The sequence below is a fragment of the Primulina tabacum genome, chromosome 18 (genome assembly GCF_025594145.1).
Source record: "Primulina tabacum isolate GXHZ01 chromosome 18, ASM2559414v2, whole genome shotgun sequence".
Classification (NCBI taxonomy): Eukaryota; Viridiplantae; Streptophyta; class Magnoliopsida; order Lamiales; family Gesneriaceae; genus Primulina; species Primulina tabacum.
Genome location: NC_134567.1, coordinates 30,329,722 through 30,357,481, shown reverse-complemented (window position 1 = coordinate 30,357,481; position 27,760 = coordinate 30,329,722). Strand labels below are relative to the sequence as shown.

The 27,760-nt window shown below is 36.0% G+C and overlaps 4 protein-coding genes and 1 long non-coding RNA gene across 7 annotated transcripts; 4 read left to right on the top strand and 1 right to left on the bottom strand.

The window, feature by feature from the left end:
* Positions 1 to 5: 5 nt before the first annotated feature.
* On the top strand, positions 6 to 6,267 carry LOC142532544 (serine/threonine-protein kinase PBL27-like). Of its 3 annotated transcripts, XM_075638828.1 has the most exons (8): positions 6 to 376; positions 481 to 653; positions 1,091 to 1,280; positions 1,590 to 1,981; positions 2,721 to 4,220; positions 4,352 to 4,425; positions 4,641 to 5,329; positions 6,112 to 6,267. In XM_075638828.1, the coding sequence occupies exons 1-5, from the start codon at positions 205 to 207 to the stop codon at positions 2,940 to 2,942; spliced, it is 1,149 nt and encodes a 382-aa protein (XP_075494943.1). In that variant the 5' UTR covers positions 6 to 204; the 3' UTR covers positions 2,943 to 4,220; positions 4,352 to 4,425; positions 4,641 to 5,329; positions 6,112 to 6,267. The 3 variants fall into 3 exon arrangements, with proteins under 3 accessions (XP_075494943.1, XP_075494941.1, XP_075494942.1); XM_075638826.1 differs by having other exon boundaries at positions 2,721 to 4,425; XM_075638827.1 differs by lacking the exon at positions 6,112 to 6,267 and having other exon boundaries at positions 2,721 to 4,425; positions 4,641 to 5,497.
* A 546-nt stretch (positions 6,268 to 6,813) lies between these two features.
* LOC142532543 (uncharacterized) lies at positions 6,814 to 13,767 on the bottom strand. The gene is made up of 15 exons (XM_075638825.1): positions 13,491 to 13,767; positions 12,423 to 12,492; positions 11,691 to 12,278; positions 11,445 to 11,612; positions 11,235 to 11,348; positions 10,298 to 10,356; positions 10,034 to 10,100; positions 9,892 to 9,943; positions 9,700 to 9,792; positions 9,416 to 9,499; positions 8,606 to 9,027; positions 8,275 to 8,336; positions 7,675 to 7,766; positions 7,019 to 7,099; positions 6,814 to 6,916 (listed from the first exon to the last, which is right to left on the bottom strand). Exons 1-13 carry the CDS (start codon positions 13,562 to 13,564, stop codon positions 7,679 to 7,681), a joined length of 1,941 nt encoding a protein of 646 aa, XP_075494940.1. The 5' UTR covers positions 13,565 to 13,767; the 3' UTR covers positions 6,814 to 6,916; positions 7,019 to 7,099; positions 7,675 to 7,678.
* Positions 13,768 to 15,984: 2,217 nt separating this feature from the next.
* Positions 15,985 to 16,953, top strand: LOC142533142 (uncharacterized). The gene is made up of 2 exons (XR_012816684.1): positions 15,985 to 16,408; positions 16,728 to 16,953. It is a non-coding gene; the product is annotated as an uncharacterized LOC142533142 (long non-coding RNA).
* Positions 16,954 to 19,702: 2,749 nt separating this feature from the next.
* Positions 19,703 to 21,704, top strand: LOC142533371 (caffeoylshikimate esterase-like). Its single transcript, XM_075640115.1, has 2 exons — positions 19,703 to 20,429; positions 21,163 to 21,704. Exons 1-2 carry the CDS (start codon positions 19,734 to 19,736, stop codon positions 21,499 to 21,501), a joined length of 1,035 nt encoding a protein of 344 aa, XP_075496230.1. The 5' UTR covers positions 19,703 to 19,733; the 3' UTR covers positions 21,502 to 21,704.
* A 1,493-nt stretch (positions 21,705 to 23,197) lies between these two features.
* LOC142533368 (protein disulfide isomerase-like 1-4) lies at positions 23,198 to 27,499 on the top strand. The gene is made up of 12 exons (XM_075640113.1): positions 23,198 to 24,051; positions 24,242 to 24,371; positions 24,596 to 24,761; positions 24,838 to 24,956; positions 25,069 to 25,149; positions 25,583 to 25,669; positions 25,945 to 26,019; positions 26,105 to 26,173; positions 26,253 to 26,333; positions 26,513 to 26,647; positions 26,820 to 26,876; positions 26,964 to 27,499. Exons 1-12 carry the CDS (start codon positions 23,513 to 23,515, stop codon positions 27,132 to 27,134), a joined length of 1,710 nt encoding a protein of 569 aa, XP_075496228.1. The 5' UTR covers positions 23,198 to 23,512; the 3' UTR covers positions 27,135 to 27,499.
* The last annotated feature ends 261 nt before the right edge of the window (positions 27,500 to 27,760 follow it).

Genomic DNA, 27,760 nt, shown 5'->3' with positions numbered 1-27,760 from the left:
ATTTGACATTTTCCGGCCTGCCCTTTGTTGGTTATGAACATATATGCGTGCTCTGATAGTCTGGTGCCAGCTAGCTGTTAGAAGCGCGGTTGAAAAATCAACACAAGATTTGTTTATAGCAAATGGATTCCCGACATCAAACGTTGAACTATCGAAATAAGCATAACAGATCATTTTCTGAAAATCGTAGAGGGAGGAGAGGAGATGTCTCGGGTGTACGACAACTGGGAGAGGCTCGTGGCAGCAGTTTTGAAGAAACAGCAGCTCTGGGAACTTTGCCACCAACACTCGAGGAGCCCGAGCACCTGCTCCGAAGCATCGGAATCAAGCTCTACTTCCTTCAATTGTGTTCCCTTTGGCTTTTCAAGCCTTCAAGGCCCATCTATTTATACACTGGAAGCGATCAACGGCCATTTACCACTACTTCTTGATCTTCCTTCGATTATTTTTCTATCTGATCGGTTTAGATGTCACTTGCAGAAGAGCTGGAGACAAAGAAAGCTTCAATAGATGAGGGATCGATTCATACTGCTCCACGCGCATTTACTTTTCGTGAATTGACTGCTGCTACTGAGAATTTTAGACCAGATTTCATTTTGAGTGAAGGTGGATTTGGAAGGTTGTATAAAGGTCAACTTAAGGGCACTAAACAGGTTTTGTGTTACTTAAAAGGAAGAAATTGGGATAGAAATGCTTCCTTTTCATTGAGTGCATCTTATTCCAGCTTTGAAATTCTGTCTAGGGATGACCTGCTTTTATCCTTCTCCATGTATAAAATAATAAACTTTCAGTAAAATATAGAGTTTCGAACCTTTTTCTCTAATCTCTATCCATATAGGAGAGTTGGAAATTATTATTCTTTCTCATTCTAACATCATGGAACAGTCGCAGTATGTGTTTTTTTAGAGCAATTGAATAGTTCATGTGGTTCTTTGTGTACGTGGTGCCTTTGAGTGTTTTCAGATTGTATCAATAACCTCTTATTCTCCTTTGAATTTTCTCATGCACACTTACACACACATGAAATGCAACTTTTACTAATTAATCATAGAGTTTGATCACTAAAACCAGAACGAACCTTTTCATGTAGATTGTGGCTGTAAAGCAAATTGATAGGAACGGTGTGCAAGGAAACCGGGAATTTCTTGTCGAAGTGTTGATGCTGAGTGAACTTCACCACCCAAACATGGTGAACCTCATAGGGTATTGCGCTGATGGTGATCATAGACTTTTAGTTCAGGAGTATATGCCATTTGGATCTTTGGATGACCATCTACATGGTATATAGATCGTGACATTTCAGCATCTAATCATTATTGTTATTAGATAAAAGGGTTGAAAAAGCGTTCACTACCTAACAAACTTGTGAGTGTCATTTGATTCTGAAGTTGCTATTGTGTAAGTGGGCTCTGAGATATTTGCTTTCAATGATTGATGACACCATTCACTAGGAAACGCTTTTGCTAATTTTTTGACTAAACATCTCTCGTGCCTCTATTTTACCATCCTCGCTCCTTACTATATGCTTGAGATGGCTTCAAACATTGTTTTTCTAGCATATAAAAACACTCTATGTTTGCACATTACAGACCTTCAACCTGAGAAAGCGCCGCTTGACTGGAACACAAGGATGAAAATAGCCACTGGTGTAGCAAGGTGCTTGGTGTATATGCATGATACGGCAAATCCACCTGTTATTCACCGAAATGTGAAGAGCTCAAATATTTTACTCGGTGAAGGGCATCATCCCAAGCTCTCTCATTTTGGATTGGCCAAATTTGGTCCAGTTGGTGACAAAACATACGTATCTACTAGAGTTATGGGAACATACGACTATTGTGCACCAGAATATGCAATGACAGGACGACTTACAGTCAAAGCAGATGTTTACAGTTATGGAGTTGTCCTACTGGAGATAATTACTGGCAAAAGGGCTATTGACAATTCAAGAGACGTTGAAGAGATCAGTTTAGTTGCATGGGTGCGTGATTCTCAGACCTTTTTTTTCCTTGTGAAACATCTTTGCTGGCATAGTAGCCAGGGGAAAGTTATGATTTAGCTTAAGCATGTTGCCTCATTCAGACTTAACCTATTGTAGATTACAGAATATAGAAGAAATTAGACTCTTTGATCTCTTAGCAAGTTGATTTAATCTGAGCTTGTCAAATGGGATTACAATCGTATTGTATTCCAAATCTAGAAGATTTTTTCTTGTTGGCTGGTAATATTCTTTCATATTTTCCCGTAAGGAGATGTGGTGACCAGGGCGTAGGCTAATTGCATTCGCGCATACAAGTTTTAATGTCTTTTGGAAACAATTCCCCGAGCACACGTGTGCTCTATAAAAAAATGGATACAACTAGTCTTCCTTTTGTAAGAATGCACTGATCTTTTGTACCCTTTGTGGTGAGACTTGTCCACTTCCCTTTTTTGGTTATTGTAGTGGTGGAGGATCCACATCGATTCCCTCGTCTAAGCACAACGCTTTTGGACTAATAAAAAAGAAAAGGCACAGCCAGTAAATTTCACTAGCAAGAGTTAGCACCCAATTAAGGGGGGTGGCTGGAATGAGAATAGGAGAGTTGTCTCCTTCCTCAGATTAAGCTCGTGACTCATCTATAATGAGAATTCATGATAGATCAAGTCTATAATATAGGTGGAATAATGTTATGCCTAGAGAATATGACTCAGACGTTTTAACTGCTCTTGCTCTTTTGCAGGCTCGTCCTTTATTTCAAGATGGAACAAAATTCACACAGATGGCTGATCCCAAGCTGCAAGGTCGGTACCCAGTTAGGGGTCTGTATCAAGCTCTAGCTGTTTCTGCTATGTGCCTTCAGATGGATCCCGACGTCCGACCTTCCATGGCAGATGTGGCTACAGCCATAAATTATATTAATTCTCAGAACTGGTCCCCGGAAACGGCCAGTTCAAGAGTCTAGCCAGCAAAACCTCCGTCAGTTCAATAATGCGAAGGGAGCTTTGGTTATATATAGTAAGTTGCGGATTCAAGCCACGAAGCTGCATGCTGCTATGACGCGGTAGATGAGTAGATCGAGTTTAGGTATTGAAACAATGAAACCTGGTGCATGAACCTACTACTTGCATCTTCAAATTCCATGCTTTAAAGAACATTTAAATACAATAAAAGTCGTTTAAAAAAAAATACCATGTAATAGTTCTGTCCAAAAAATGGCGTAGAAAGAATGAACTGGAGTTTGATTGAACTGTTTTTCCAATTAGGTTTTCCCATTAAGCGGAGTAAAATATATAGAAAGTCACCCTATCATCAGTAGGATCTGACCAAGAAAATAAACTAAAGAAATTGATTTCAATAGGACATAAGCCTCGATTGTTAGTTGGTGCAAATTTTAAGATTATATTATTACGGGAGTTATGTATAAAAATCTATTCATATTGTTTAAATTTTCTAAAGTTTATAAACTAAAATTAATATATTTTGGAAGCTGAGGTTGCCAAGTAAAGTCCCTCATTTCTCCGGCCATGTCCGGGAATACATGCAAAATGAAGCCATGATGCGATGGTTAGAGGTGCAAAACTAGAAAGGATATTTTTCACTGAGTTTAAAATAAGATATATATTTTCTGAAAATTTTGAAAACTTGTACGTAAAAATTTAACTTTTGGAAGTTGAGGGGCATCCACCCCAATGTTTAGGGAATCTTTGGCTTGTTAAGAGTTGGTATCCACTGCATGATTCCTAGAAAAAGATATACCAGGAAGTGGACAAAATGACGGTCTGGCTGTTTGTAATTTACCTCAAATATAACGGGTGTGTGTGTGTGGGCGCTTGAAGTGGACAAGGATATAGGTATTTATATATTCCAGCTGTCAAGCAAGTCGTTGCTGCGTACATACTTGCGAAAGTTAACGTTGCATTTCCTCAAAAAGTTGCAACAGACAAAAACATCAACTCAAGGGTCTTTCTAAAGACTTTCAATAGACATGGAGACATGGGGTCATGCATTCCTCATCAAAAATTGTTTCAGCTATTGAAATAACAGCGTTCTGAAGGGAAAATATGCCCAAGGCGTATGACAAACTGGGAGAGACTGGTTGCCGCTGTTTTGAAATGGCGTCAGATTTGGAAACTTTGTCATCAACAATCTAGGAGTCCGAGTTGTTGCTCCGACGAATCGGATTCTGGCTCTGATATCAATCTAAGTCCTGTCAACAACGATGCTGCCTTCATCTTTTCAAGTCTGCTAAGATCGATCGTGGCTTGGAGCCATGAATCCTTTACTATTTCTTGCCTTGATATTCTCACTAATGATTCTCAGTATCACATCTAATCTTTTTGGATATTAACAAGCTTGAATTCCTTGATGCAGGTGGATTAATGCTTCATCCAGCGTTCGATATGTTTCATGACTCGTGTAAACGGCACCTTGAAACCACTCGAAAGGTTTGTGGTCTTCATCAAAGTGGCAGACCCATTAGACTTGCTCTCTAAATTCTTTTTTAAAAAATCATTTGAATTAAATGGTGGGACCACTTATTTTTTCTCAAAATCTTTCTGGAAAATATTGCTCTGTTTTTGTTGAATTCATCTAAATTATATTGCCTTGAACGCTAGTTTTAACTTGGACGCAGCTCTACCAGTTTGCCATTTTTATGCAGAAGAATGCAAGAATGAAGCAAACTGATATTGAGGATGGTGTGAGAGGGATCGACAGGGAATTTCTAGTCCAATTGATGATGTTAAGCCTGCTTCATCACCCTGATATTTTGCTGTTCATCTTCCCAGTATAAAGGTTCATTACAAAACTTTCTTAAATTAGTGTTAACCTGAATATAATGTCTACTTAAGCCGTTACTAGCAGAATTCGCCCAAGAAAAACAGGAAACTGATAAGAATATGATAATTTTCACTGAACAATTACTACTGTTATCATATTCCACTATTCTAAAAAAGATTTGAGTACCTTAGCTATAGCAAAGACTACAATTTAGCTAAACTTTGATGAAGTCACATCTCTTTTACTTTTTATCTTTACCAACCATTTATTGTTCAATGAATCAACAAACAAACAATAGCAGTCTATATCTTTCCTCTTATGCGCTAAAAGAACGGAACCAGAATCTTTGTATGGCTCTTGAAGCGCCTGCCTGGATAAATGGCGTTACTTACAAGACTCGAGAATGAAGGGTTCAAGGTTCTTACAGGATACCCTGCGACAACTGTACCACCATTCAAGTGCCTCTTTTTTCACTTCTCTTCAACCGGATGATCATTTGTTTTCTCATGTTCGGTGCTTGAACTCAGTCCCTCGTTTGATGTTCTTCCATCATTGGATTCCTCAACACTCGTTGACTTTTTTTGTTTTTTTTTTTTTTTTTTTACAGAAAGTGAGTCAGTATCGGAATTGGTAGCTATTTATATAGTTCGTACACAATCATCCCAAGAAAAAATTGCAGAGATTGTCACGGTTTCGTCACTTGGAAAAGAAAACGATGAGACTAGATTAGAATAATGACCATTGACCCGTAAAATTTGGTGTCATTTATATATAGATTATAGACACACCAAAAGACTTGAATAATTACAATGACACGCTACAATTTTCCTGTGACCTACATTAACGTGTCGTAAAATGGCAGGTTTTACCAAAATATTCAAATCTCCGTCTCTGTGTGTGTGTGTGTGTGTGGTTTTTAGCTGGGCACCCGAAGGTTCGAGGGTCTGTGCCTATAACCTCTGTCTTTCTGGCAGTTCCTTCTTCTAAACATTTTACAAAAAGATGCAAGATTTTTTATATCCCATATGAATGTTGTTACAATTGTCATTGATATATTAAATTAATAAATAGCACAACCCAATAGACAAGCCTTTGGGATGATACATTATTGGGTTTATAACTGTGTGTGTTATTTTTTTTCAAACCTACGAGAGGTGTAGATGTGATTAGGTCAAAGTTCAGAGTAATAAAAGCTAGCATAGCGTAGTTACAGGAACATATATAGTTGAAATACTGATGAAACCTAATAGACTACAGAAGAAACCCAGATAGGTAACAAGCACCAGACAATCAACCAATAAAAAGACCATGGACTAAATATATCATATTAAACATCGAAAGAGAAGTGAAAGCATTGACTGACCTTGTTCCTCTCGCGCCATCCTAGCCCAAATGGTCTAGATAGTAAGCCTATCTTTCTTGCCTGAATTTCTAGAGAAGGATCTTGATTACTTCGAATGACAGAAGAATCTTGCTGTGTCGATCTGAAAAAATTACACACATCAGCGATAAACAGAATTCTTTTAACGAAACAGGGCACCGAAACTTTGGAAAGACAGAAAAAATATGGCTGGAAAAGCATACTGCATGCATACATACAAAATAAGTTCGGTTTTTGTAGTTGCAAATGGTTATAATTGACAGAAAATTATATTCAGGAAACTAGTGAGATACCGTGGAGAAGGTTGCGCTTTGGTTTGCCCAGACTGGTACTGTAAAGTTGCCTCAAGCATGGACTCTGCCATAACGGCTCTCTTTTCCATCTCCGCAAGAGCACCAGTTGCTTCTTCATATTTTTCCTACACGTGGTCATATCAATACCTTTAAATTAAACATAAAGCAAATTATGGCAAAGCAACAACTAATTTTGAAACGAGTCACCGAATCAATGAAAGTTTGAAAGAAATTCATTACAAAACAAATTATAAGAGGTCTCAAGGAAATATCTTTTAACATTATTATCAGGTTTTGTTTCACATATTTTTAAAAATTAGTGCATAGAACAATATATCACAAGTATGCAAAGTTGCAAACAATCTCAAAGGAGGTAAAAACCTGAAGCACTTGAGAGGCATATCTCTGGGCAGTAGCATCTTGTTCAGCAAATATTCGAGCATCCTCAGTCACCTTCTGTTCTTGTTCTACCCTCATTAAGATCTATAGAAAAATCCAAAGATTTAACCACCATGACTAACAAGCAATTATAAGATAAATAATAAGTAATATTTTCTTCACTGAATCTTATAGCAATATTATTACCTGAAGCATGGCCTTTTCCTGTTCCTGCTTACCATCATAGGCCTGCCGAAGCTCAGAGAGCTCTCGCTCCAATTGTTCAACCTAATTTGTTAAGCCAAAACCAAATAGTCATAATTTCTCTTGGCTAATTCATCGCAACTTCAAAGGTAAAGACACCAATCTAACATAAATCACTGGTTAAGTTTTAAAAGACTGCTGATCTGACCCACTCCAGAGACCATGAAGTACCAAGTTTCATATCTAGTTTTTGTACATCTTTGATACACATTAACCATGTTACTTCCAAGAACCAAGAAAATCACTCGCCAATGTGCCAAAAGTGAAACAATCCTCTCAATAGATTAGTCCAATCGCAAGTACATCGATATTCTATAAGGTAGAAAACAAGTAAAGATACCACCACTCAAGTATTTGCGTCAGAAATTAGACCAAATTCTACGACAAAATAAATCATATGCAAGATTCATAAATCAAGAAGGAAAAAAAGTATCATCTATAAGACTTACATATACAGACAATACTCTAAAAGAGAGGAACGAGAAAAACATCAATCAAAAGAAGAAAAAAACTAATAAAGTAAATTTGGAAGATGAGGGTTATCAACAGCTTGCATCCTCTAGATCACGCTTCCAAGTATATACACAAACACAGGATATGAGTTCATGGAGATTCACATACCCTAGCACTTAATTGTCGCCGATTATCCTGCTTGACCATCTCCATCAATGCAGTTTCGAGTTCTTCGGCTCTGTACAACAAATACAATGGTGTAAAACTTAAAAAGTAAGAAGTGTAATTCAATCATAAATGTGCAACTCATTTAGCATATGTTTCAACAAACAAAGTAATTATATCACTCATCAACCGGAAAAATTGATACTCTGGTCATAATCAAATTATGTTCAGACATTTAATTAGGAAGTGTTCTTTTCCAAAAAGATTTGAAAAAACTGTTCACATTCCAAAATTTTAAGCTATCAGATAATTTCTATATAAGCTATTTGAGATTTAGAAGCGGATCTTCATAGATAGATGACAAATGTAGAGGTTGACTCAATAAATGGATGGTGGTTAGAGTGCCAAATGATACACAATTTGGGATTTCATTGTTATAAAAGTGATAGAATAACTAAATAATATGATAACCTACAAGTTATCTCCGCTATAGCTTATAATAAGTACAGAATGAAAACAATGAGATGAATACTGCCTTCAGCACAAGTAAATGAAACTCGATAGAACAGGCTTGTGTTTACCTGAGTTCAGCAGATTGTTTTTCTTCCAGAAGCTTGCACAAATCAACCTTAAGCCATACCACCTGAGCAGAGAAGAATAAAAAATTGAAAATGTTTCGATAAGATAATTGTGACTGTGACTTAAAAGAGAGGATCAACACTGTATAACAAGTCATCCGTACAGAGTACTGCACGTAAGGAAAAATAACTTTTTTAAGGTCCAAAATATTTCTTGTGAACAAGAAAGAGAGGAGCAACCAACATAGTCAAGGTAAAGGAAATTTAAAAATTATGTGGTCATGCAAAGGGTATAAACTCGTTATGTGATATTATATGCTTGCAAAATATATACCTGATCTTGAATATCCTTAACAGAATCAGTCACCTCGTTCCCATTTAAACTCATATACAACCCATTCACATTGTCAGATGAAGAATCCAGGCAAGACTTGCCACCATTTGTTTGTACATCGGTTTGTCCTGGTTTACCAGCACCGACCATCATTGAACCAGGATCTTGTTTGAAACTGTACAATTTTGAAGCCAGGCCCTGGGAATCCTTCCAAATTCGAACCCCTTCCGATCTTTCTTCTAATACAGCCTTGACAACTGGCCGGTGTTTATTTCTCAGGTCCTGTAATCTTGTCTCATTAACATTATGGTAACCCATGCAAGCCGTCAAGACAAGTTGACTGCTATCAAATGTGGAGCCAGCTAATGACTGAAGAAGAGTAACAGCATCTCCAGCATCCTTGGTTGTAACTAATGCAGGTCCTGCAGAAAACTGAAAAAAGGTGAGTTTGATCCTGCAAAATGGTCACCATAAGTTTGTACAAGTAAGACACAAAAAAAGTTCACGTCACTATATACATGCTAATAATTGAGCACACACGTTGGGTTTCACGCATCACATATATCCATCACGACATATGATTTATTGATTAAATACTAAAATTTATACTATTAATCAGAGAGAGGGTGTATTTTACAAAGTTTAATGTCTATATATATAAATAATAGTTACAATAAATAGTTATTTTATGAATAAAGAGGTAAACGAAAAGACCAAGGCAGCTACTGTACATAGAGATATCACATGCAGATGACAGAATTTCGGGAAATTTATCAAAATGATTAAATAAAGATTGTCATGACCCATTACCATATAACTCCATTAAAGAAAGTGCGGTCCGAAAGAGCATTACACGATTTCCTTGAAATAGAAGCACGTCCCAGACCCGAAGAACTGAAAGCAGATAAAATACATCAGATCTAAAGCTTTTGCGTAAAAAAATCAATTGCTTTAAAGCTAATAAGGAGAAAGGGCGGGGAATTCATATATTTGTTATACCACTAATTATAACAGCATGAAGAGTCAATAGAGAATCTAAACTGCCAAAATGCTATTTATATCAACTTTTGAATGTTCGAGACAAAGAACCAGACCACTTTCCCATGGAAGCATGTTCATAAATATTGAGAGAAACCACGGCCCAACCACCCATGCCACCTGCATTCCCAAGTAATCTAGATGGTTTACTGCAGCAGATATAAGATTAATGAGGACCAGAAAGATATGATTATGTTAAAATCTGATTCGGATAGCTGTGAACAACAAATCATTAAATAGGAACAAACCCAATTTTGGAAATTTTTCTCGAACCAACTCCTCAAGAACAAGTTGGTCAACCTGCCAAAAGCCGATGCAACAGAAGAAATCTTAAAAAATCATTTATAAATCTGTGGAAAGAACTCCTAATCAAAATCAAAAAACAAGTACCTGAGCCTCGATCATTTCTTCTGAATAATACCCATCAAAATAGTCATCTAGAATTCCCATTAAAGTCCTGAAAATTAAGGAACTTTTTACGTTCTGAATAGCGTGACGAACACCAACAATGTATAAAATATGTAATTAAGTTCATCCATTAGATGGTAAAATGCAGGTTGATGTGCAAGGTAAGAGTCTTTGCATGGTCAGGTCCTCTTAGAAATAAAAGCAAAAATACCAAGCAAATAAAAGTGAACCATAATTGAAACCAACCAAAATGCATTTTCCTCTGGCATCAGAAGCAATAACAAGCCAGCAAAGAAATTCATGGCCTGCATAAATTGGAAAAACATCAGCAATGCCATAAAGCAAGAGATATTTTGTGAGAATGATTCACAACCTCAAATTGAAAATTGAATCAAAGATTTAATACGCAAAAGATTATTTTTTTTTTTTAAAGCTCATGAAATAAAAGCATGGATTTTCAGCATGAAACTATCTTGCAGCGTTAGGAATATGAATAGCCTCCACTTAAAAATCTTTTTAAAAGAAAATAGAGTAACCATCAATAACAACACAGAAACCTAAACACCGACAAGACTCTTCAATGCTTCATCAATGGCAAAAAATGAGTTGAGAAAAATCAAACAATCATCTCATGAAAGATACCGAGGGGATTTTGTCCCAAGTATAATGAGATGCTTGCAAATGAACAAAATGACACTTGCAAGTATAAAACAAAGTGAAATGCTGATGGAGTTGATCAGAAAAGCACAAGTAGTCAAATAAACGCTCAGAAATACAATTGTAGTCCTTAAAATGAGATATTAATGCCCTAATCAAATCAAGAGCCACATTTGCGAATTTAAAACATATAAACATCTTACTACATCTTTCATTGGCCTAAAACCAAGTCCCAACCCCCACCTTTATTAACAGCCCCAGAACTTCAATAATTCACTACTAAAAATAGAACAAAAAGAACAAAAATGGAAACTACACAAACAGGATAGTGCATATATGGGCCATCATAAAGAAAAGTAAACAATCGGGATGAGTATTTAAAAACCAGCCACTCATTTCTCCTCTCCATGGGATTCTAAGTTATGCCTAGCAGATCTACAACGACTAACAGTTATTTTAGCACCCATCAGTAATTTTTGTGAGCCCAACATGTTACAGATCAGCGAAATCTTTCTGACATAAATACCTGGCAGTATCCCACAGAGGGATTATGCCGAGCATATGCTGTCAATAAACGCCTTAAAGCATTTCTACCATCCTCATCCAAAGCCGGATGTCCAGGAAATGTTCGAGGCAAATCCTGCATTTCAAGTGAAACAAGGTTTCCATGTGGAAGTGAAATTTTAAGCAATTAGAAGTACTGGTACAGCAACTTCACAAGTTCACAATAAAGAACCTTCTCAATCTGCCCTTTCCATTTTTCTGGCACACCTCCACGCTGTAGTCCATGATTCTTGTCCTCCGGTACCTTTTGTTTGCTTTCTACATTAGTATCTGAAGCAAGCAAATTGCTATAGTATCTCTCAATTCGACGTTTTCTAACACCAACAAAGGCCTGCCACAACTGTAAGTCGAAGCGAAAGAGTGAATAAAACAATGCTAGAGGAAAAGGCAAAATATAACTCAAGAATGTTCGCTAAACCTCTCCCCTAAGTGCCATCGGGACTCCTCCCTGAACAAGACATTCTAGTTCTTCCTTCCAAGGGGGTAGAGATCCGGAATAAGTTTCATTCCCAGTAGAACCAGTTGCAGGGGAATGAGTACTGTCACATGATGGGATGTCTTGAACAGGATCTGACTCTGATCTCTCCAAATCATAGAACTCTTCGTCAGAATCATCTTCAGATGCTCCTTTTACAGGCCTAGCTTCTTCGATTGCAGGGAGTAGCATGCCATCAACAGAAGCTAGTTCATTTTTTACCGAATTGATTTTTGCTGTTACACGACAACTCATCATGTCCTCTATGGCTCGAAGAGATGGTCTGATCGCTGTCCATATTTGGATATGATGAACTTCTGTCTCTGTAGTAGACGGAATTTTCTTGTTTTCTTCGATACAGCTATCAGAATTAGGGGTCTTGCCATCAGAGTCATCATTCATTACCTTGGTTGATTCAACATTGGAATTTATGGCATTATCTTTGTCAGAGAGATTCCTACCCAACTGAACTGACTCCGCTTGCCTTTCCAAGAAGTCCTCCCACCTATCTGATCTCTCCTCCTCCTCTTCCTAAAACCACGCCAAATTGAAAAGACAAACTTTCCTTTATTAATCAGTGTAAGCAAAAATATGTCTACTTTGATAATTTTTAAAAAAATTAACTAAAAAAACACAGAGGTTCAGAAGATTAAGTTTGCTCCGAGGAGGCAAAACCTTGTAAATATTAGCATACTCCCGATATCTTTGCAAATGTTGAGGTCTAACTGCAAACCCATATGCATCCCTGCAAAAATTTGAGGAACTTGAACGTAAGTAATAGTTCTCTATGATACACGGCAGAGACTTGAAACTTTCTTTTAGGCTTTTTTTATAAACACAAAACAAAGTAAAAGCGAGATTTTAGAAAAAGCTCTGATCTAGATATTAGCCGCATTGTTTTTTCAGTAACATAAAATTTCCTTTCTTTAAAAAATAAGAATTCACGTCTATTTTCTCATCGTTATCGGATCAAGCATAAAATTCGGGGGAAAAAAAACAGGGGAAAAAATTACTATCGCAAACACAATGACATACGTTTACACATCTAGAATCAAGTAAAAAATAGTTTTACTATTCCGCGGACCTGCAGTCAGCCTCAGAAGACCTCTGACTCAGGTTAAATAGAAACATTTCTCGCTACAAAAGGTTGTTAACATCATCATTCTCAAGTCCTCACCACCGCAGTTCAACGCTCACCTCGAGTTTCTATTTCCGAAGTGCCCCTTGATTTTTATTTAATTTAAACCAAAAAAATGGCAGAAGGTATTTACTTCCTTTAAAATTTCAAATATTTAAATAAATAAATTTCTTGAATTCAGTAAAATCAAACTATCGAATTCTTATCTGTTTTCAAGAAAATAGAGCAAATTCACTCTCATATCGAATGTACCTACAAATTCAAATCTCAAACCTTAATGACAAAAATTCACAATTTGTCGGTATTTAATCTGAAGTAAAAGACCCGAACAGTTCACCAGAATTTTTCTCATTTTAAATTCCTTTCAAATTAACGTAAACTGATCCAGAGTACTATAAATTGGAAAAACTGAATGTAATTAGAAGATATAGAAAGATCAAATTTTTTTTATGATGTCTGAATAATACGAAGCAGAGTCTACTATGTAGAGCGAGTGAGCGACAGATCACAGAAAAACCAATTCGAGAACTCCGACAAAAAAAAACAATCAAGAAAATGGACACGTGGAGTGATGAAAACAAGGTAATGCGTTGCCAATTCTATACCTTTTGTAATCAAAAGAAATGGCAGGATTCGAATTCAATACAACTCCCGCCGCCGCCACCCCTTTAGCCTTCATAATTGGAAACAAAATCCAACCCAACCACCAAAGATCTCTCCTTTCTTCAGTGGGACATAAATTTGTAACCAGATTTGATCTATCCAACACTGTTGCTTAAACTTCTGCACGTTGAAAAACCTTAAAGTGAGTAAATTTGAAATGGGTCTTCATGCTTTCTTGTTTTCTTGATACAGTCAGTGTCAACTGCGGATTTGGCGTCATAATGACACGTGAGACAGTGAGAGAGCACGGAGTTCGAGTACAATTTTGCTGCAAGTTGGAGGGCAAGAATTACAGAGAAAATAACAAAATTTGATATTTTATTTTTATCTCTATTTTTCATAATATGGGAAAATTTTCAAATCACCGTGCCAAAATGTAAATTCAATCTTGAAGGAGTGAAATTTAAAGTTAAGATCCGCAAAGTTTTTTTTTGTTTGCTTTTTAAATATAAAGATTTGTTATGGGAAAATATTGATGGTAGGGGTGTCAAAATGCGACACGATCCGTCAACCCGACACGACCCAACACGAAAAAAATCAGATTCGGGTTGGGGTTTGGGTTGGGTTGGGTTGATTCGAGTTAGTGCCATGTTAGGCGGGTTTCGGGTTGGATCGGGACTTTTTTTTTTGAAAATATTACCTATATTTTTATATATTGTATGTTTGAACAAAATTTATTGTATATTTATATGATAAATTTTCATCATTTAATATTTATTTTGCATATTTTTTTAACAATTTTTTATTTGATTTAGTAGATATACTTTTAATTTTCTACGATTAAATTTTCAAATTTAAATCGGAAATTTTGTTATTATGTGTTTAAATTAAAATATTATTTTTTTTTATTTTTTTGAATTTTTTTCATTAATTTTTTTATTAAAATTTAAAAAAAATAAATAAAATTCGGGTTAGGCGGGTTAGACGGGTTGAGTCGGGTTATACGGGTTCTGTTCGGGTTGGGGGTTTTCGGGTTACTTCGGGTTGGGTTCGGGTTGAAAAAAAATAAAAAAAATTTCGCGGGTTGACCCGAAACCCGACCCAACCCACCCGATTGACACCCCTAATTGATGGAGATATTCCACTATGTATACGATAATATATATTTTATGCATAGTTAAAGGTTTAAATATATTCTATTGTATTATAATGCAATATAATTAGATATTTTTGGAAAATGATTGAATATTTGAAATAATAATAATAATAATGACGATGATGATGTTTTTATAATGGGCTTATAGAAGAAAATAAAATAATAGCATTTAAAAAAATTATAATATTTTTTAAACGTAAAAACGAATACAATCTAACATATCGTAATTGGTAAAATAATAACATTATGAAAAAAACATTTTTGATTTTGTTTTCATTATGTCTACTTTTGTTTCGGATTGTGACTAATTGTAGATTTATTATAGTATCTATCCACATTGGGTAAAATTTCTGATTTAATAAAGAAATCGAATGCACGATTTACAGGTATCCAATGAACAACAAAGGGAAAACAACAACAAAAGGGAAAACAAAATGTCGGCAATAATATAATTCAATATACAATATATTTCAATATAAATATATATATATATATATATAACAAAAAAAATATGCATTAAATTGTATATATTTATATATAAGTGATATATGATTTATGTTGGAGACGCTAAATATGATTTTTTATTTTTTTTAAATCTATCTACGTAGTGGAAGATGGTTATTTTAAAACTTATTGCAAAGTTTGAAATTTTTGCATATAATTTATGCAAGTATTATCGAAAACAATTTTTGCACTCACTATTTATTATCTTCACTATATACCTTTTCTAGTTATTTATGTATTCGAAAAGTTTGAAAAAATGCGATTCACTCTCGTAAAATATGAAATTTTTATAAAATATCTTATATTAAATTAAGGGTTTTATTCCATATATTTACACGAGGTTTTTTTTATATAACGATTGGAAGACATCTAGTTTTAAAAAGATTGTTAATTTCTAAGTAAAGATTATATGATTTTTTATGAAAATTGTAGTGAGACAATCTAACGGTCAATCTTACAAGAAGGATCTTCGATCCCAATCCGACTCATGGTAAAAAATCTATTTTTATGTTAAAAATATCATTTTCAATACAAATACTGTCTCGAGTCGACTTATTTTGTCCGTGAACACTTACATGTGTTTGTTTTGGATAAAGTCGTCAATATGGGTTGAGCATATCGGATTGGTCCATCAAACCAACTAGTTTAAGTTAGTCGGGTTTAAAGGTAGACCTATATCGGCCAGCCCACTTAACTTACAATCCTTTTTAAATATTTTTTTTTATAAATTTGTAGAAATAATCAAATTCGATTAATCATATAGATTTTTTTATTATTATTATTTGGATGAGCCAGCCCACTTAACTTACAATCCATTTTTGATTGGGCTGGTCGAGGACTTCTCAATCTAGCGAGAGGCAGGCCGGCCAACGGGTTGGCCTGGCAGCAGGCGGCTTGTGGAGAGAGTGGTTGTTTTGGAGTTTCACTGGTGCAAATGTTTATCTAACAGAAGGTAGTGTTTTTTTCCCCCAAACTTGTGTCAACTACGGATTTGGATCAGAAATATGCATCTATGGCCGTCTCTAAGGCTACGGGACTCATTCAGCAGCGGTTATCTGAAGAAGCTGGAGTTGAATCTTCATCGAAGGAATGCCGAAAAGCAGCGGTCCGAAACCAGCGGTGCTTGCAGGAATCAGCAGAAGCTTCTGGATGACGAAAATGATACTGCAGAACTAAATTCAAAGGGTGGAGGATTTATCATGCTCTGCAGAGAAATTTTCATGATCCTCTCCTGCTGTTATTGCTGCTTTTGCTGTGGAGGTGACTGACTGCAAACCGCTAATTCTCACTTTATTTATTTTCCCAATTGTGCATTTCATTCAACTTGTACTTAAAATTTTTGGAACAAAGTTCCAATCCATCTTCGGAAATCACGAAAATACCAGATTACCAACCCAAGTTTTTTAAAATTTTGATTGCGTTTTCATGTCGATTTCATGTCATCTGGGCTTCTAAATCAGTTCCCAACTCCGATACTTAATTAATAAAATAATCGAAAATAGAGTATATTAGTAGTGTGCATTTGATTTGATAGAGCCCAAACTCAGCCGAAATTATTTTGTTCTCCTGATTAATTCAGCTTGCATCGAGGAAGAAAACAGCTGAAGCCGGTACGGAACGTGCTGACAAGACCCAGGAATCTCCTTATATCAGTCATAATGTGTGATGTTTAATGGTAAACCTTTTATATATATATCCCAATTCCTAGCTAGTAGAAATATCAAAAGTTTAGGGCCTCAAATTTTCTGAAATCTCCAACTATCTGCTTTCGAATATCATCATATATAACAATTATGATTTTAATAGTTTGTTGGTAACATTGGTTTGAATTTTGTACATACGATTGGTTTGAGTTTATGTATGAGGTAGAGGAGCCAGGATTTCTGTTGCAACAACCCTTCCCCAACAATTCTTATGCTATTTGATCATGCCTTCCCTACCACCCCATAACTTTTGGGTTGTGTAAAAAACTCGGATTAGATAACGTTGAAGTGAATTCATAATCAATCTAAGCACAAAATTAATGATTTGCATATATTATTTTCACGAAATAAAAGCGCGAAAAAAAATCCAAACAAGTACTAAGAAATTGTTTGGGGACATGATATATATATATGTATATATATATTTAATTTTTTAATATATATATATATATATACACACATCTACTTATATCTATTTTTTTAAAAAATAGATATTTTAAATTTATACCTTGGCATGCAATAGGATCCGTTGCAATTGGATTCATAAATAATTCAAAGATGAGATCTCTGGTGAGACGGTCTCACGAATTTTTATATATGAGACACGTCAACTCTGTCGATATTCACAATAAAAAATAATATTATTTGCATAAAAAGTAATATTTTTTCATGGATGATCCAAATAAAAGATCTGTCTCACAAAATAAGATCTGTGAGATCGTCGTCTCACACAAATTTTTGTCTAATTTAAACCGTCATAGTTTGTTCCCGGGGTAGATTTGTAAATTCAGCACGATATAAATATATAAATGTAACACGTTGTTCACCTCCACAACTAAGGGCACCCACATTGGTTGGTTAATGGGTGTCAATAACACCCATTAATTTTCGCCCACCAATGTGGGCGCAAGAATTAATAATCTTGGCTGACATGGCAGCCAAGAAATTCATCAGAATGAACGGCGTTATTTCGAAATTTGCGACGGTTTTTCGTAAACCATCGCAACTTTGCGACGGTTTTTCGTAAACCGTCGGAAAGTGAAAAAGCGTCTGTTTTTTTTAAAAAAAAGGTCGCTATTTGCGACGGTTTTTTAACACCCGTCGCTATGTGCGACGGTTTTTCAAAAACCGTCGCTAATTATCACCAACGGCTATTTTCAAATGGCAAAATTATGCACCAACGGCTATATTCGAAATTACTCACTATATATACTAATCAATTTCTACAAATTCATCCCTACAACATTTATATTTTCATATTTTTAAGCCAAATGGGTGACAATAGTCATAACTCACAAAATCGACCTCGATTTGTTTCTTCTACACAATATCCACCACAATTTCCAAATTGGCCGTTTGTTTCAAATTTCAAGGTTATGAAAATCCTTCGAATCATCCAAATTACACCTCCCGAGCTCCGTATCCACCGCCTACACCTGAATATTGGCAAAGTATAGGCAACCCAGATTTCATGCCGCCTTATTTTTATGGATTATATAATCCACAATCCATCAATATGCCAATCGAAAACGAGCCGCCAACTCCTACGTTTGTCCCAGAGACTCAGTTGTCCGACCGTGAAACACGAGTTGATCTCGAAAATGTGCAAAATGCTGATGTAGATGTTGAGGGTACGAAGAAGCGAATAATATGGAAAAAGGAGGAAGACGAGCTACTAGTGAGATCGTATGTCACAATGAGTGATGACCCAGTCATCGGCAATGATTAGAAGGGGAATGATTTCTGGAGACGTGTTGCGGACTACTACAATGACAATCGTCCCGCTGGTTCATCTCGGAGAGCTTTAAACGTGATTCGATCTCATTGGCACAATACCGTCCAAAAAAAGGTAAATCGCTTCAACGCAAATTATAATAGTGTTTACAATACTTATCGAAGCGGCCATAGTGATGAAGACGTATTGCGGTTTGCATATGAAAAATATCGTGATGAAAATAATGGAGTTGCATTTAATCTGGAGCATGTGTGGACAATCATGAAAACACGTCCACTGTTCACTCCACAGTCCGATGATCACTTGGTTGGTACAAAGAAAGCGAGAATCTCAGAGTCGGGGGCTAGCAACACCTCATCGAACAAAGATGCCAGTATTGATTTAGATATAAATGAAGAAGAGATTCGTCCAATTGGTCAAAAATCCGCAAAAGAAAAGGTAAAAACAAAGCAAAATCATCGATGGAGGATTTGACAACCAGATACGACAGTTTGTCGAAAGTTTTACTCAGTATACAGACATAAAGAAGAACGAATCTGAATGGAAACAAAAAGAACTTGCAATAGAGGAGATGAAAGCAAAAGCGGCTTTGAACAAATCTGAAGCTTAAAAGAGCAAATATTTGCTTAAGGAATACGAAATCCTTTCGAAAGACTGTGTGACCAAATTAGAGAGAAATGGAATATGTAATTTTCGATTGATGTAATTCTCTTTTCAATTATCGTAATTCGTTTTCTTTGTATTTTGTGTTTTTTTTAAAGAGATTGTGTTGAATAATATTTTAAATAAAAGAGTCCAACTTTTTTTTCATTTCTTAATAATATTTTAATGAATATTGGAATTAAGTTATTTTTAAAATAATAATACTATTTATTTTTAGTAATATTTGTTGTAAAATTTTAAAAATATTAGAAAGATATTGAAATATTAAAAATAAAAAAAAATGAGTAAGTGGACAGTGGGATCCATAAATAATGAAAGTTGAAATTAAATGAACGTGGGTGTGTGTTAATAATGGGGAAGTGTTAATGTAATGAATATGTGGCTCGTGGACCCCATTATTTTTGATAAGATGGAGAGTTATTAACATGGATTAATTCCGACGGACGCGGATGCACTAACATAGTTATTCCCGGCCTCCTCCACTATGTCCGTCTCGCTTCTAATTACCCCGGCGCATTCTGGCAACCTACGAAAAATGAAACACACACACCCTGTAGCCGAAGCCAACGAGACGAGCCCCTTTGGCTCGCTGACGCCGGAGGAGTTCTACACGCGCCACTCTGTCGACCACGGTTCTGCTTACATCACCAGCAAGCAGAACCTCAAGCTCTTCACCCAGTGGTGGACCCCCATTCAGCAGCAAACCCCGCTCAAAGGCATAGTGTGCGTGGTGCACGGGTACACCGGAGAAACCAGCTGGTTCCTGCAGCTCACATCCGTGCACTTTGCCAAGCACGGATTCGCCGTGTGCGCTATCGATCACTTCGGCCACGGCTTCTCCGAAGGCTTAATTGCTCATTTACCGGACATGAACCTCGTTGTGGATGAATGTGTTTTGTTCTTCAACAGTTTCCGCGCGAGGTACGGGCCGGATTTGCCGGCGTTCATGTACGCGGAGTCGCTTGGCGGTGCTATTGCGTTGCTGATAACGCTTCGCCGTGATGGAATTTTACCGGATAGGAAGTTCGCCGGCGTCGTTTTAAACGGGGCTATGTGTGGGATTAGTGATAAGTTTAAGCCACCATGGCCATTGGAGCATTTCCTTTCCCTTGCTGCGTTTTTGGTTCCGACGTGGTGCGTTGTGCCTACACGCGGCTCCATACCCGGTGTTTCCTTCAAGGTAACCTTTTCCCCCACTTTTTAACTTTGTTATTATAGTGTAGTTCGGTTTCTCGACGGAATCTGATAGGATGTGATCACGAATGATGGATAATGTTCGTAAATCATCCAATAGAAGCCATGATTTAGAATTTGGTAGATTACTAGGAAAACTGGTTGTGTCGCTTTAAAATTTTGAATCGTCGGAATTTATTTGGTTAATTAGTAGGGATGGCCTAAGAAAGTGGCGATTTTTTATTTTGTTTCTTAAGATTACATACGAGTGGGCTTGCTTGGCCGTCCCTATTTATAAAGGAGAATTGGAATGGACATTTTGAATGAAATTGGAAGATCAATTCTCGGTAATTATTTGCAAAATCTGAGTTATAGAAAGGCTTGAGACTAATTAGAATGATAATGTCGACTATTTCATGTTATACGAACGCTTTATGGATTTGTATCACCGTATTTCCAAACACGTTATTGGAGAAAGGAAAATATTGTATGAATTTACCGTCGATTTTAAGACTTGATTGGAAAAAGAGATTGGAGGCAATAAAAGTGACTCGGCGACATTTATATGTAATTTTGTATAAAAATGACTGAGCCGGGAGGTCACTTTTTTAAACAATTACGTGTAAAGCTGACGGTTTAGATGGGGGACTGCTGTTCAATAACATTAGCCAAAGAAATTCTTCCCTCCTGAGTTTAAGTAGCACGTGTGACATGTTTTCATATGATTCTTTGTTTTAAAGGTGGAATGGAAGCGAAAGCTGGCATTTGCAAGCCCTAGGAGGCCTTTGTTGAGGCCTCGTGCAGCCACTGCACAAGAACTGTTGAGGGTATGCAGGGACTTGCAAGGGAAGTTCCATGAAGTTGATGTGCCATTTCTGATTGTGCATGGTGGGGAAGACATAGTGTGTGATCCGGCTTGTGCAGAGGAGCTCTACAGCCGCGCGTCCTCCAAGGATAAGACCCTTAGGATCTACCCTGGAATGTGGCACCAGCTAGCGGGAGAACCAGATGAAAATGTGGAGCTTGTGTTTGGGGAGGTTGTGGATTGGCTGGTGACAAGATCTGAGCGTCGCGGTTAACGGTGGAGATGAGACGGCTGGATGGTTGTGTGGCTATGAAATTCTTGTAACTAATAAATTGTGTTGTTTCATAAATCACCCTCATCGTCACCATCGATATCTGATTCTATTCTGTTCTACTTCGGTTTATTGAGGACTTTGAACATCTGTTAGCAGTGAATGCTTGAGTGGATAAACTCTACGAACTCCCAATATTTGACTTTTCTAGGCTATGGATGGCAATTTCCTCCGAAACCGAACCAAATAATGGATGATATGAACGTGGTAATCGGTGTCGAGAGTTTTGGGTACGAGGATGGAGGCGGGTTTTGAAGAATTTTACTCATATTCAACCCGAATACTCGATTATATATATATATATATATATATATATATATATATACTATTTTATTAAGTTTGAGACACTTAGAGTAACTAATTTTGGTGTCATGGTCTATTTTAATAATTATATACATTAATAAAATGTTAAAATTTTAATGCAGGTTATATGTAGTTCAGTGGATAGAGTCATTGTTTTTTAAGGTTTATGTTATAAGTTTAATTCTTATTGAGGTCATTTTTTTATTATTTAATTTTTTTAATTAAATTTTTTAATTTATTTATCAAAATTACAGTGTAGTCCCTCATTATTTTTTATAATTATATTTTGATGCTCATTTAAATATAAATCAAATGAATTATAAAAAATATTATACAAGCACGCAACACGTACATCAGTATACTAGTATATATGATTTTTCGACTATGATGATAATTCTAATATGTTTTTGTGAATACTATTAGTTGGATGGAATTAAGAAAATTATTAGTATGAATATTTTGTTATTTTTTATAATATTTAATTTACTAATTTTTATATTTATTTTTTTCTTATTATCATTCAATAATTTAATAAATATTCATAGTTTATTCGAAATAATTAAAATTTGAGAAAATATAATTATAGGTGGTAATAAGATATTTGGGTAAGGTTTGAATATTCAATTCTCCAACTGGTATGTGTTGATGTTGATGAAATTGAATACTCAATATGAATAAAGATGAAGATGAATATAATAAATATGAATGAAACCACTGATTACAAATCATACCCATAGTCATAAATAAGCTTATATTTATCTTAATTTGATGAGTTTAAGATCAAAAATTTGAATATAAGTTCACACAAAATGCCAACTCAAGAAGTTGAATGTTAAAGTTTATATATATAACTTCTAATAACTTAATTTATCTGATACCGAAAACCAGACAATTTTTAAATTTACTTAAATTTTCCAGTAAGAAAAAGTCAAGAAATTTGAAAAATATCATTTCAAATCATCCATCACCAATTTATCACCGAGCTAGTTTACAAAATAAACTAGGGCATGACTATTTGCTTAATAAAAAAAATTTGATCGATTTTTCAACAATAAATACAAATATATATTAAAATTTAAATTTTTCGACTCTTTTACTAATATATACTCATATAAAATAAGTTTTGAAAAACGTACAACCATTTTTAAATAAATCAAATAAGAATAAAATAAAAAATTGTTTGTAAATTATTTTTCTAATGATTTATCTTATTCCATGTAAAAAAATGCTATATATAATTGTAACAACTTTAATAAGACAAAAAATAAAAAATTTATATGTAATGTTAAATTCTAACCCATGCCAGTCTTGTATGATCCTCCACGTCTGCGTTTCGGACGACGACTTACGTCCTCGGCATGTAAAAGTCAAATGTACTCAATCAGTACACATGTCAATATACTATTTGTTAAACTTCCAACTCAACCAATTATTAAAGTCCACGTTTCACTCCTCTGACAACGTGGTGTTCCTGAACCCTCGATCCCCGGCACAACCATTTTCCGATCTAACAATAATAATTAATAAAAAAATCAGCAGTTTTCGCTTTCGGTCACCTTTTGTCGTCCATTCCTTCACCCGTCGATTCAAGTACTACACCCATAAACTAACGAATTCTCGAAATTTTTGGTGTTTTTTTTGGTAATTGGCAATGAAATATGTGATGATTCTTTCAGTTTTTCTGTACTTAGTTTGTTTCAGTATAACTATACAGTCGTCAAAACCTGAGCAAGATGAAGATCTCACTTTTCTTGAGCAAGACGAGAAAAATTATGCCGAATCATCTGATTCAGCTCATCCCTACGGCCATCCGAGAGATTACGAAAATTATGACGATTTAGAGGAAGACGATGATTTATCGACGTACACGGACGATGACGGCAGCTACAGTGCGCCTGAGGTGGACGAGACCCACGTGCTGGTTCTGAAGGAATCGAACTTCAGCGAGTTCCTTCAGAAGAACAGGTTTGTGATGGTGGAGTTTTACGCGCCTTGGTGTGGGCATTGTCAGGCACTGGCCCCGGAGTACGCAGAGGCTGCGGCGGAGCTTAAGGATGAGGAGGTGGTGCTGGCAAAGATCGATGCCACGGAGGAGATGGAGCTGGCGCAGAAGTTCGATGTGCAGGGGTTTCCTACTCTTTACTTCTTCGTGGATGGGATTCAAAAACCCTATACTGGGCACCGCACCAAGTAAAATTTTGACTTTTTGCGTATTAAATGAGTAATTTTTAAACTGCGTGTGTTGTTCATCGATAGAATTTGATTTTATTATCAACGGTCGGAAATTTGATGATTTTAATTTCTTTTCCAACTGTGATATTGCAAATATTCGATAGCTTACGTTGCAAGACATTTTCTAATGTAATAATTTTTGTTACAGAGATTCTATTGTTTCTTGGTTGAAGAAAAAGATAGGACCGATATTGCAAAATATTACAACGATTGAAGAAGCACAAAGCATTCTGGCATCTCAAGACATATTAGTTTTGGGCTATTTGGAAAGTTTGGTGGTATGGTTATCCACTATTTCTAATCTTCTTGGTTGTCTTTCCTGAGTTTAAAGAGGATAATTGACTTTAAAATTAGTAAAATTCTAAATTTTAGTTAATTCCCTCGGTATGAAGTTCGTTCATGATTCGTTCAGTGTAGTCTGACATGTCATGACGATAATCAATGTGCTTTGGAAAAATTTATTTTGAAGTGAAGCAGCACTGATTAACCTATGAATTTGTAGGCTTCGGATAGTGAGGAACTTGGTGCTGCCTCAAAGCTCGAAGATGATGTTAGCTTTTACCAGACAACATCTTCAGATGTGGCAAAACTTTTCCACATTGATCCTCTCATCAAACGTCCAGCTTTGGCTGTAATTAAAAAAGAAGCTGAAAAACTTGGCATTTTTGGTGAGTTCTCCTAGTCTCTTTCTTTGAGAACTTAACCTCATATTGTAATTATGTTCATTATTCCGTGGTCGGGCAGATGGCCAGTTCACTAAGTCAGCAATTGCAGACTTTGTATTTGAGAATAAGCTTCCTCTTGTCACCAATTTGACACGGGAGAGTGCAAGACAAGTGTTTGAGAATCCGATCAAGAAACAGGTATCATAGGCCGATCCCACTTTAACAGTAGATAAGAAGAATTCTATTTTCATTTATTTATTTGTAGGCTGATTTAATTTTGTTCTTTTTTCTTCTTTTTTTTTTATCACAGTTGATACTTTTTGCCACTTCCAGTGATTCGGAGAAATTTTATCCAGCATTTCTAGAGGCAGCAAAAACTGTCAAGGGAAAGGTGACTACAGTCTTTATCAGCATGCTTCAATTAACAGATTATTTGCACATTTCTTCTTTAGATCAGAATCTACAGTATCTTAGTCTAACTTTAAAAGTCGCATTCTTTTTCTTATTATCTCAGTACCTTCGAAACTTTGGAGGTTGGGTATGCCTGTATTATTTTTTTAAAAAATAAAAATAAAAATTTGTAGGTGAAAACTGAAGCATGTTTTGTATCTGATTATTGAAATTTTGCACTATTAACATTGTAACATGGTTAGCCAAATGAGCATGATATTTTAATTAAACATATTGAAGATCTCAGTTTCTTTCCATATAGGTTCCTGCTATTTGGTTCTGTGCCATTTCCTCTCCATTCATTTTCGCTCATGCCAACTTGTGATACATGATAAATGTTTCCACTGTGAATTGTTTTATTGAATCTATTGCAGCTTCTATGTGTTTATGTGGAATTGGATAATGAAGATGTTGGGAAAGAAGTCTCTGAATACTTTGGAGTCAGTGGAGCCTTTCCAAGGGTAATGCCCCTGTCTAAAATCGAGATATTTGGGGGAATAACTTTGGTCAAACTTAATTTTTTTAAAATAACCTTCTACAAGTGTATTTGAGTGTTTTCAAATACAAATAAGGCCATTTTTTTTAGAAAATTGTTTGGCTGATGTTATTTCGCTGATTACCCCTCTAAAATCTTCCCCGTTGTCTTTGTTGTTTCCGTCACGTAACATTTTTTCATTTATTCATTAATATATTAAATAATGATACATTTATCTGATAACAATAATTTGAAATCCAGGTTATTGCATACACAGGAAATGATGATGCCAGGAAGTTTTTATTGGATGGAGAATTGACCATTAGCAGCATAAAGGTTATTCAATACTCGTTTTCATGGAACTGAACAATTTCTGGAACTGTGAGTTATTGTGGTCTAAAGGATTTTGTTAATCTTGTAGTCTTTTGGAGAGAATTTTTTGCAAGATAATCTTCGACCCTTCTACAAATCCGATCCTATACCTGAAAAAGTATGTTTCAATTGGTTACTTGGACATTGACGTGTATCCATGAGACATCCGTTCCCACTTTTGTCATTTCTTTTTACAGAATGATGGAGACGTCAAAATAGTGGTGGGCAATAACTTTGATGAAATCGTGTTGGATGAGTCCAAAGACGTTCTTCTCGAGGTACAAGTCTGCTCATCTGTGATGATGTTATAGTCTCAGTAGTACTAAAAAATTTCTATTTAACACCAAGTGCAACCTACAGTAAGATATAGATCCGAGTACCGTTGCACCTGAACGAACATGGGATGATCATTAAATTTGTATTTGTTTTGTGGGTTATGATTATTGTTTTGAAATAGATATATGCTCCTTGGTGCGGGCACTGTCAATCTTTAGAACCCATATACAACAAGCTTGGCCGGCATTTGAGAGGTATAGATTCCCTCGTCATCGCCAAGATGGATGGGACAACAAACGAGCACCCTCGAGCTAAGGTACTCCCGTTTTGTTTGAATGTGGTTTTCTGACAACCCATTTTCCTATTTGGGAAGTTTAAAGTAAAGATTTCGAGTAAACCTTAATTTTGAAGGGAAGTTCTCGAGACATTAAGCATATAAGCATTTCTGCATAGAATTCCTGATGCTAATTTCACTGTGTGTTTTACAGCCAGATGGTTTCCCAACTCTTCTGTTCTTCCCAGCGGGCAACAAGAGTTTTGATCCTGTACGCAGTAGTTTATTTCAATATTCTAAAATCTTCGTTGTATTAGGAATATACTATCATTATGTATCTAAATATAATTCTTTGCAGATTACTTGTGACACCGACCGCACAGTGGTGGCCTACTACAAATTCTTAAAGAAACACGCATCCATTCCATTGAAGCTTCAGAAACCGGCCTCACAACAGAGAACTGCTGCTTCTTCAGATTCTACTGCAAGCCATGAAGCGAGCAGTAATGATGCCAAGGATGAACTATGAGAGGGTCAAAGCACTTTCGGCTCAATCTAACAACAGTTTCTGCTACAGAAGAAACTATAGAGATTCAAAGAGTCTGGTCCTGGAATGTGCCGGAAATCCTAGATTTAATTTTTCGAGGTCACCGCATAATTTTTTAATTGTTACGATATTTAATTCACCCTATAGATGCTGCAAAAACTTGGCCAAAAGTTCGCCATCACCGTGGGATGGTCAATATTTATTCTCAATGTGGTTGATTAAATCGCCTAGAATACCTGTAGATAAGGTATGCCTTTTTTCTTTCGAGTGTGACGATGTTTTTTCTTAGTGTTGCTCAAAGGTTTCGGCTACATTGCCTGGAATAAAGCTTCCGGATCGTTTTGCTAGCTGACTCGACAAGGTGTAGTCACGAGTCGAGTTCGGTTCAATCTTGAACAAAACTTAGCAACAGAGATGAGAGCACTAAGAAATTGAAGTGACCCCATGATGGAGTTCGACATATTATAATGCAATTTGGGCGTAGCGGGCCTTGGGGATGGACCACTTGACGGCAGCAACCGTGCGGAACCCTTCTCTTCCGATCCATTCCACACCGTTTCACACAAGTGATTAGACCGCATATGTTTTGCCAGTTTTGTGAAATTTTT